At 41.2% G+C, this 10,682-nt stretch overlaps 1 protein-coding gene and 1 pseudogene across 2 annotated transcripts in view; both read left to right on the top strand.

Moving 5' to 3' along the window:
* Positions 1-10,682, top strand: part of SKA2 (spindle and kinetochore associated complex subunit 2) — a 32,954-nt gene that overhangs the window by 20,099 nt on the left and 2,173 nt on the right. Inside the window, exons 2-3 of one of the 2 annotated variants that reach the window (XM_017539801.2) lie at positions 1,113-1,199; positions 6,149-6,325. In XM_017539801.2, coding sequence (XP_017395290.1) covers positions 1,113-1,199; positions 6,149-6,325 — 264 coding nt within the window. Of the gene's footprint in view, positions 1-1,112; positions 1,200-6,148; positions 6,346-10,682 lie in introns of both variants that reach the window. The other variant, XM_017539804.2, reaches the window with a different exon arrangement.
* On the top strand, positions 3,071-3,218 carry LOC119472874 (annotated as a pseudogene).

Here is a 10,682-nt window from a genome sequence, read left to right as displayed (position 1 = left end):
TGACCAGGATGGTCTCGATCTCTTGACCTTGTGATCCACCCGCCTCGGCCTCCCAAAGTGCTGGGATTACAGGCTTGAGCCACCGCGCCCGGCCCAATACTGATATTTTTACATGTAACTTTTCGCTTTAATTCAGGCATCCGATATCCATAATGGCCTCAGGGTAGCAGCTCTCCCCTTTTTTCTTCCTTGGAGGTTTACTACAGATCAAGTTCCCATGCTGTCACCCAGATTCAGTAAATTGGGGTTATTCAAACTGTTACTCCTATACCATATATAGCTTTTCCTGTGAAGTTTGTGACTCTTTAAGCCCTCTTAATTTTGGTGGTGCATAGCTGTAACTCTTTGATCAATGGGATTGCTAATAAAGGTAACAATGTGAATATTCCTGAAATAGATTGTTCTATGTTTTAACTTGAAACTATATTTTCTGCCAGATGTAGAAAAACACTGCCTAACTGATGAGAGTATCAATGACCCTAGGGAATTCTTAAAGTCATTATTAGTTTTTTGTATTAATATCTGACAATGGGTACTCAGTATCTTGACTTTGGTTCAAAATGTAAGAGAGAGGCATAGAGAAATGACTTTAAATGTTAACTAATTTTTTAATTTTTTTTTTTTTTTTTTGCGACAGAGTCTCACTCTGTCACCCAGCCTGGAATGTAGTGGCGCGATCTTGGTTCACTGCAACCTCCCCATCCGGGGTTCAAGCATTTCTCCTGCCTCAGCCTCCCAAGTAGCTGGGACTATAGGCATGTGCCATCATGCTGGGCTAATTGTTTTGTATTTTTAGTAGAGATTGGGTTTCATCACGTTGACCAGGCTGGTCTCCAACTTCTGACCTCAGGTGATCTGCCCACCTCAGCTTCCCAAAGTGCTGGGATTACAGGCGTGAGCCACTACGCCCAGCCTTAGTTTTAAAATTTTTAATAGAGCATAGTTATTACGGGTAATGAATGTTTTATATACTTTTTATTTCCACATTTTCAAATAAGTATGTATCACTTATTATTGAAATCCTAACAAATGTAAAGAGAAAAATAGAATAAAGTATCATGTTTACTATTAGTCTTTTGGTTTACACAATTATGATTTGTGCTAATCTTTAGTTCCAGAAAGCTGAGTCTGATCTGGATTACATTCAATACAGGCTGGAATATGAAATCAAGACTAATCATCCTGATTCAGCTGGTGAGGTAATCTCCAAAATAAATAAGATTTTTTTTTTTTTTTAAAGAAGCCTTAACTGAATACTTTAGAATTTTCTGATAGCATTTCTAATAGTAATAGATCATAAGAATTATACTATTAAGTACTAAGTTTATAGAATCTTAAAATCTTGTCATTACATTGGAAGTTTGGTTATGGCATAATGGAGAGAGAGTGCCAATAGTACGTGAAATTTGTGGCTATTTTTTTCCCCTAACCTTTAAAAAATAATCATTGAGTTCAAAGGCAAAAGCCACTGTGGAAGCCTCTGAAATTCCAAGAGAGAATATAGCTACCTCTAGGGCAACTGTTCTGCAATAAGTTTGAGGGAGAAGTCCTGGCAGTCAGCATATTCTCTGAGGAAGATAATGATATACTATTAAATTTTTTATTTATATTTTATGAACGGTGATTTCTGCATAAAACTATGTATTATTCTAAGTTTAGTTGATTAGAAACATTAACTCTGCTTTATACCACAAAATCATTAAGTGTAAGTTTACATACATGTCCATGAGGATGAAAGCAAACAATCTCCAAGCATTGTCTATTAATGTTAATTAACACTAAAATCACTAAATCAATAATGATTTTTTCCCCAAAGCTCAGGTATCAGGCTTAATTAATGTTTATCTTTTTTTTTTTCTGAGATGGATCACTCTGTCACCCAGGTTAGAGTGCAGTGGCACAATCTCAGTTCACCAAAACCTCCGTTTCTTGGGTTCAAGTGATTCTCTTGCCTCAGTCTCATGAGTAGCTGGGATTGCAGGTGTGCACCATGATGCCCAGATAATTTTTTTTTTTTTTTTTTTTGAGACGGAGTCTTGCTCTTTCACCAGGCTGGAGTGCAGTGGCACGATCTCGGCTCGCTACAACCTCCGCCTCCTGGGTTCAAGCCTAGGTTCAAGCGATTCTTCTGCCTCAGCCTCCTGAGTTGCTGGGCCTATTGGCATGCAACACCACGCCCAGCTAATTTTTGCATTTTTAGTAAACATGGGATTTCACCATGTTGGCCAGGACGGTCTCAATCACTTGATTTTGTGATCTGCCTGCCTCAGCCTCCGAAAGCTGGGATTACAGGTGTTCGCCACTATGCCCATCCTTTTTAAAAATTATTTATTTTTAGTAGAGACAGGGTTTCACCATGTTGTCTAGGCTGGTCTCAAACTCCTGACCTCAAGTGATCTGTCATCTCAATATCCCAAAGTACTGGGATTACAGGCATGAGCCACCACGCCTGACCAGTATTTATCTTTGATAGCACTTGCCAGCAAACAAGAAATACTGTATTTTACAGCTAAAAAAAAAATCCATACAATTAAAAAATTTTTTTGGATTGGGTATAAGTACAAGTTAACCTAACATTTTATAAAAAATTGGGAAAATTTCATGAATGTTCAGTTTCTACTGTTTATTTCATAGAATGCTAGAATTCTACTCCCTATTATTTTTTCTCTTTTTTTTGAGACAGAGTCTTACTCTGTTGCCCAGGCTGGGCAACAGAGGTGTGATCTCAGCTCACTGCAACCTCTCCCTCCTGGGTTCAGGTGATTCTCCTGCCTCAGCCTTCCAAGTAGCTGGGATTACGGGTGCATGCCACCATGCCCGGCTAATTTCTGTATTTTTTAGTAGAGGTGGGGTTTCACCTTCTTGGTCATGCTGGTCTCTAACTCCTGACCTCAAGTGAGCCACACGCCTCAGCCTCCTACAGGTGTGAGCTACCTTGCCTAGCCCCCCTTCCTTCCTTTTCTTCCTTTCTTTCCTTCCTTCCTTTCCATTTCCTTTGTTCCTTCCCTTTCCTCCCCCTGCCTCCCTTCCTTCCTTCCTTTCTTTCTTTCAACTTAAAGACTGGTGTGATATTGTTTCTTGGCCTTTTGGCTAAGATCAAGTGTAGTATCTGTTCTTTTCAGTTTAAAGACTGGTGTGAGTCAGTTTTTTTTTTTTTTTTGAGACAGAGTCTTGCTCTGTCACCAGGCTGGAGTGCAGCAGCGCCATCTTGGCTCACTGCAACCTCCGCCTCCCAGGTTCAAGTGATTCTCTTCCCTCAGCCTCCCGAGGAGCTGGGGGGACTACAGGCACGCACCACCAGGCCCAGCTAATTTTCGTATTTTTTTTTTTTTTTTTTTTAGTAGAGACAGGGTTTCACCATGTTGGCCAGGATGGTCTTGATCTCTTGACCTCGTGATCTGCCTGCCTCAGCCTCCCAAAGTGCTGGGATTACAGGTGTGAGCCACCATGCCCAGCCTTTTTTTTTTTTTAAGACAGGGTCTCACTCTGTCACCCAGGCTCGAGTGCAGTGACAAGATCTCAGTTCACTTCAGCCTTGACTTCCTGGGCTCAAGCAATCCTCCCACTTCAGTCCTCCAAGTTCCTGGAACTATAGGCATACACCACCAGACCCAGCTATTTTTTGTATTTTTAGTAGAGACAAGGTTTTACCATGTTGCCTAGGCTGGTCTTGAACTCCTGGACTCAAGCGGTCTACCTTTCTTGGCCTCCCAAAGTGCTGGGATTACAGGTGTGAGCCACCACGTCTGGCTTAGTCAGTATCTTTCAAGTACTATTTTGAAAGACATTGAAGTGTGGTATTCCCACTTTTCCTCTTCTTTCCATCTCTCATCTTTGTTTCACCTGTGGGTTTTTATTTTCCCTACAACTTTTTTAAAAAAAAGAGCTTTATTGAGCTATAATTTAAATACCAATAAATTCACTCCTTTAAAGTATACAATTAAGTGGCTTTTAGTATTCACAGTTTTGTAGCCATTGCCACAGTAACATTTTAATCACTTCAGAAAGAAACCTCATACCCATAAATAGTTACTCCCTATCACCTTTCCCTGCTGTCCCACCCGCTCCCAAAGATGAATTTACTTTCTGTCTCCATAGGTTGGTTGTCTGAACACTTCAAATAAATAGAATCATATAATACGTGACCTTTCATGTCTAACTTCTTTCACTTAGGATGTTTCTTAACTTTTTTTTTTGGAAACAGAGTCTCGCTCTGTCGCCCAGGCTGGAGTGCAGTGACACAATCTTGGCTCACTGCAACCTCCGCCTCCTGGGTTCAAGCGATTCTCCTGCCTTAGCCTCCCAAGTACCTGGGATTACAGGCATCTATCACTACACTCAGCTGGTTTTTTGTATTTTAATAGAGATGGGGTTTCACCGTGTTGCCCAGGCTAGTCTCGAACTCCTGACCTCAGGTGATCCAGCTGCCTCAGTCTGCCAAAGTGCTGGGATTATAGGCATGAGCCACTGTGCCTGGCCTCTTTCTTTCTTTCTTTCTTTCTTTCTTTCTTTCTTTCTTTCTTTCTTTCTTTCTTTCTTTCTTTCTTTTTTAAGGCAGAGTCTCACTCTGTCACCCAAGCTGGAATGCAGTGGCACGATCTTGGCTCACTGCAACCTCTGCCTCCCTGGTTCAAGTGATTCTCCTGCCTCCACCACTCGAGTAGCTGGGAACTACAGGCGTGCGCCACCATGCCTGGCTAATTTTTGTGTTTTTTAGTAGAAACAGGGTTTCACCATATTGGACAGGCTGATCTCGAACTCCTGACCTTGTAATCCGCCTGCCTCGGTCCTCCTCCCAAAGTGCTAGGATTACAAACCTGTACTCCATTTTCTTATCCAGTCATCAGTTGATGGTTATTTGTGTTGTTTTCATCTTTTGGTTGCTATGAATAATGCTGCTATGTACATACATTTACAAGTTTTTGTGTAGACACGTGTTTTCCTTTCTCTTGGGTATATACCTTGGAGTAGAATTGCCGGCCATATGGTAACTCACGTTTAATATTTTGAGGAACTGCCAAACTGTTTCTATTTTTTTCTACTTTTAATTTTTTTTGTCACAGTCAGAATCAATGCCAAATTGTTTTCTAAGGCATCTAAAGTATTTTACATTCTCAGTTTAAAAAAAAGAAATTGTGGGCCAGGCCTGGTGGCTCATGGCTGTAATCTTAACATTTTGGGGAGCTGAGGCAGGCGGATCATCTGAGGTCAGGAGTTTAAGACCAGCATGGCCAACGTGTGGAGACACCATCTCTGCTAAAAATACAAAAATTAGCTGGGCATGGTGGCATGTGCCTATAATCCCAGCTACTCTGAGATTATAGGAGGCTGAGACAGGAGAATTGCTTGAACCAAGGAGGCAAAGGTTACAGTGAGGCAAGATCACATCATTGCACTCCAGCCTGAGTCTCAACAAAAAAGAGCTGGGCGCTTGGTAGCATGATAGCTCACGCCTGTAATCCCAGCACTTGATGGGAGGCTGAGGCAGGTGGATCACCTGAAGTCAGGAGTTCAAGACCAGCCTGACCAACATGGAGAAACCACTTCTACTAAAAATACAAAATTAACCGGGTGTGATGGTGGGCACCTGTAATCCCAGCTACTCAGGAGGCGGAGGCAGGAGAATCGCTTGAACTCGGGAGGCGGAGGTTTCGGTGAGCCGAGATTGCGCCATTGAACTCCAGCCTGGGCAACAAGAGCAAAATTCAGTCTCAAAAAAAAAAAAGTATTTTATAAGTAGTTTCAAGTTCTATTATTCTTTAAGAAGAAGTCCAAATAGTGCCTTTTATCTTCTTCTGAATAGCATTTAGAATTATATTTTAGAAATATTGTATAATTAATTATTGTGGACTGTGCATCAAATGTTATATATCTAAGGTAACCTTATTTTCTGTTTAATATTTCTGATTTTTTTGGTGGGTTATTTCTGTACCTAGGCTATAAATTCCTTGAGAATAGGATCTAGGTCTTATACTTTTCTCTCTTCTCCACCTCCCTTCTGATGTCACGTGGCTGCATAATTAACTACTCAACAGTGTTCAATTAAATGGATTGTAGAATGTATTGTAGGTACATTATTTTAATTCCTAAAAAGAAGCTTAATCTTTCATTTCCATAATTTAATACATGCTAACTTTTTGCCTGACAGAAAAATCCAGTTACACTCTTAAAGGAATTGTCAGCGATAAAGTCTCGATATCAAACTTTATATGCACTCTTTAAACCAGTTGCTGCTGAGCAGAAAGAGACTAAGAGCCGCATTTGTGCAACTGTGAATAAGACTATGAATGTGATACAAAACCTGCAAAAGCAAACAGACCTGGAGGTAATGCTTTCAATTGACAGGTTAGATTTATATACTTTTAGCTCTGAGTGTTGTTTTGAAAAATAAATCTGCCGTAACTTAAATTTTGAAATTCGGCAGTCAGTTTGAACTATTAAAAGATTTTCTTGATACCCTGAAGTATAATAGCTCTTATTTCCATTTATTTTGAAATAAGCATTTGGACTTGACATGGTTAATAAAGAAGTGTGCCGTCTTGTATTATGTAACCATGGCAGAAAACTTGGTAATACTTGTTAAATCTAGCAGCTTAGCTGGTTCCTGTAAGTGGTAGTGAGACTGAGATGTCTGGAAAATGGTTGCTTAGAATCTGTATTAAGGAGCTGTGTCTGGGCATGGCAGAAAATAGTACTATCTGCCATAAGCATGGGAAGGAGGAGCAGCTGCATATGTAGAATTTATTTACCAACTCTGCACTAAATTTTGCCTTAAGATACTTTGAATTATGGGTTTGTAGCTACCGTAAATCAGAAAGGTAATTACCCAGGTCAGTTTGATCAAGAATTCTTTATATTACAAATGGAGGGGAAAAAATAGAATAATATCTGGTTAGAACTATAAAATGATACTTTAGATATATCTGTTATATCACAAGGAGATGAATGGTAGAGGAAGGAAGGGCAATTAAACAGGGAATAGAGGTAACGTAGAGATAGAATTTAAAACAGTAAGGGTGGTGTCACATGCTAGTAAATTAAATGCAAAAAAATTATGTATATGATAAGCTTTTATAAATAGTCTCAAATCACACATTCTTTATTATATGTACCTCTACCTCCCCGGTTCAAGCAATTCTTTGGCCTCAGCTTCCTGAGTAGCTGGGACTACAGGCACATGCCGCTATGCACAGCTAATTTTTTTTGTATTCTTTGTAGAGATGGGGTTTCACTATGTTGGTCTAGAACGGCTGACCTCAAGTGATCCACCTGTCCTGGCCTCTCAAAGTGCGGGGATTACAGGCATGCGCCACTGTGCCTGGCTGACACTGAGGTTTAAATATGCTCAGTTATAAAAGTGATGTCATCAAAAGAATAAAGGGACTAAACTTACACCGAAACAAAAAATAGCAAAACAAACAAACCCCCAAAACAAATTTAACAATAAATAGAAGATTAAAAAGGCATTAAAAGTAGAATATGTGATGTTCCATGATCTTCCAAAATATGTGTGATAAAGAAGAAAAATTTCTACAAACTTTAGACTGGTTAACTTGATCTTAATTTCTGGAAAAAGTCTTTGAGAATTTATTAAACAGATGGTCTGAATGCTTTTGTAGCGATAACAAGGAGCAACATGGATTCGTTGAGAACAAACAAGTCTTACAGCTGGGTGTGGTGGTGTGAACTGTAGTTGCAGCTACTTGGGAGGCTGAGGTGGGATGATTGCTTGAGCCCAGGAGTTAGAAGCTGCAGTGAGCTATGACCACACCACTGTACTCCAGCCTAGGTGACAGAATGAGACCCTGTCTCTAAAACAAAAAGAAAATGAAAAAAACAAGTCTTGTCAGAATAACATTTCCTTTTCTTGAGATAGAAGAAGGAAATCCTGTGACTGTTTGGGTTGTAGTAAGACATGATTGTTTTTCATTTTGTCCTTGTGAATATGTTGGGCAAATGTTGGTTTGATCAGTGGAACCAACTGCATATCAGAATTATATAGGTTTTGTGGCTCTTCTAGAGCTTGGCTTTCCTATTTACATAAACTAATGTGGCTATATAAATTTAAATTTAGGCTGGGTACAGTGGCTCATGCCTGTATTTTGGGAGGCTGAGGTGGATGGATCACCTGAGGTCAGTAGTTTGAGACCACTATGGCCAACATGGTGAAACCCCCATCTCTACTAAAAAATACAGAGAATTAGCTGGTTGTGGTGGTGGGTGCCTGTAGGCCCAGCTACTCAGGAGGTTGAGGGAGGAGAATCTCTTGAACTCAGGAGGCGGAGGTTGCAGTGAGCCAAGATCACACCATTGTACTCCAGCTGGGCACAAGAGCGAAACTCCGTCTCAGAAAAAAAGGAAATTTAAATTTCAGGTAGTTAAATAAAAGTGAACATTAATTTCCTCACCTACTCATTGGACAGTGCCAATATAGAATATTTCCAGCATCATGGAAAGTTTTATTGGACAGTGCTGCCCTAGAGACTCTGATTCTGTAGGTCTGGGGTGTTCTAGATTTGGCAGTCTCTCTAGAGATGACCTATATAGTTGGCAGATTTGTAACTACTTGATTCTTCAGGTTGTACCTCCTATTAATTCCTCATATAACACTTTGTTTCAGCCAGCCTGTTTGTTGGTGCTCTGTGAAAGTCTCTTACAACTTCCCTTTAGCCTCCCTGCTTTAGCTTTTGGTGGATGCTGTTGGCTGTTTTTCTTTCTCAGCATCTGTTCTTTCCTGCCTACCAGAGTATAGACATGGAATGCATAATGACGTTTTGGTCAACAGTAGATCACATATATGACAGTAGTCCCAGATTATAATACTGTATTTTTTTTTTTTTTTTTTGAGACGGAGTTTCGCTCTTGTTACCCAGGCTGGAGTGCAATGGCGCGATCTCGGCTCACCGCAACCTCCGCCTCCTGGGTTCAGGCAATTCTTCTGCCTCAGCCTCCTGAGTAGCTGGGATTACAGGCACGCGCCACCATGCCCAGCTGATTTTTTGTATTTTTAGTAGAGACGGGGTTTCACCATGTTGGCCAGCCCGGTCTTCAACTCCCGACCTCAAGATCCACCTGCCTCCCCCTCCCGAAAGCTGGGATTACAGGCATTTGCCACCGTGCCCAGCCTAACCTCATTCTTTAGTTGGAACCAGTTCAAATAATACTGTATTTTTTTTTTTTGAGATGGAGTCTTGCTTTGTTACCCAGGCTGGAGTGCAATGGCGCGATCTCGGCTCACCGCAACCTCCGCCTCCTGGGTTCAGGCAATTCTTCTGCCTCAGCCTCCTGAGTAGCTGGGATTACAGGCACGCGCCACCATGCCCAGCTGATTTTTTGTATTTTTAGTAGAGACGGGGTTTCACCATGTTGACCAGGATGGTCTCGATCCCTTGACCTTGTGATCCACCCGCCTCGGCCTCCCAAAGTGCTGGGATTACAGGCTTGAGCCACCGCGCCCGGCATAATACTGTATTTTTTACTGTACTCTGTTCAGATGTTTAGATATAAAAATACTATTTCTTTTTTTTTCTTTTAGTAGAGACGGGGTTTCGCCATGTTGGTCAGGATGGGCGTGGTGGCGTGCGCCTGTAGTCCCAGCTACTCGGGAGGCTGAGGCAGGAGAATTGCTTGAACCCAGGAGGCAGAGATTGCAGCGAGCCGAGATCGCGCCACTGCACTCCAGCCTGGCGCCTGGTGACAGAGTGAGACTCTGTCTCAAAAAAAAAAAAAAAAAATACTATTGTGTTACCATTGCCTACAGAATTTAGTACAGTAACATGCTGTTGAGATTTGTAGTCCAGGAGCAGTAGGCTAAACCATATAGCCTAGGTGTATATATACATATACCATCTCTGATTGTGTAAGTACCCTCTGTGATGTTCACAGGATGAAATTGCCTAACAATGCATTTCTCAGAGCATATTCCTGTCATTAAGTGAGACATGACTATACTGACTTTCTTAATATATGTGTCATGCCTGAGATGAAGCTGGCCCCATCCTTAGCTCCTGGAGTGCATCTGATTGGCATGGGGAATAGACTTTCTGTTTTAACTAACAGTGGTTCAGGAATGGGTTTGTAACCCAAATTACATGTGAGGAAGGAAAGTCTGGAAGTAGATAACTAGAAAGACTCCTCACTGCTGAGAGAACACTGAGAAGAGAAAGTTTTTTTTCTTCTTCTGGACATTGTGTAGAGTTGTGTGACCTAGCACTGTTAAAGCCATTTGCTGTCAGCTTGAGGATAAAGGCATCCAGGATATTAGAGCTGTGAGATGCAAAAAACTGAATCCTTACATTGTTAAGCTGCTGAATAAGCCATTCCTGAAGTCTTTCCTTTTTCTGAAGTTATTGTGCAATGATGTTTTTTTTTTCTTTTCTTTTTTTTTTGAGACACAGTTTCACTCTTGTTGACCAGGCTGGAGTGCAATGGCATGATCTTGGCTCACTGCAACCCCTGACTCCAGGTTCAAGTGATTCTCCTGCCTCAGCTTCCCGAGTAGCTGGGATTATAGGCATGTGCTACCACGCCTGGCTAATTTTACATTTTTAGTAGAAACAGGTTTCTCCATGTTGGTCAGGCTGGACCTCAGGTGATCCACCTGACTTGACCTCCCAAAGTGCTGGGATTACAGTGTGAGCCACCGCACCCAGCCTTCTGTTTCTTTCTTTTTTTTTTTTTTT

Source organism: Cebus imitator, unplaced genomic scaffold (assembly GCF_001604975.1).
Source record: "Cebus imitator isolate Cc_AM_T3 unplaced genomic scaffold, Cebus_imitator-1.0 Scaffold121, whole genome shotgun sequence".
In the NCBI taxonomy this organism is placed as follows: domain Eukaryota; kingdom Metazoa; phylum Chordata; class Mammalia; order Primates; family Cebidae; genus Cebus; species Cebus imitator.
Note: the sequence above shows the minus strand (reverse complement) of the source record. Positions and strands in the feature narration are given on the sequence as shown.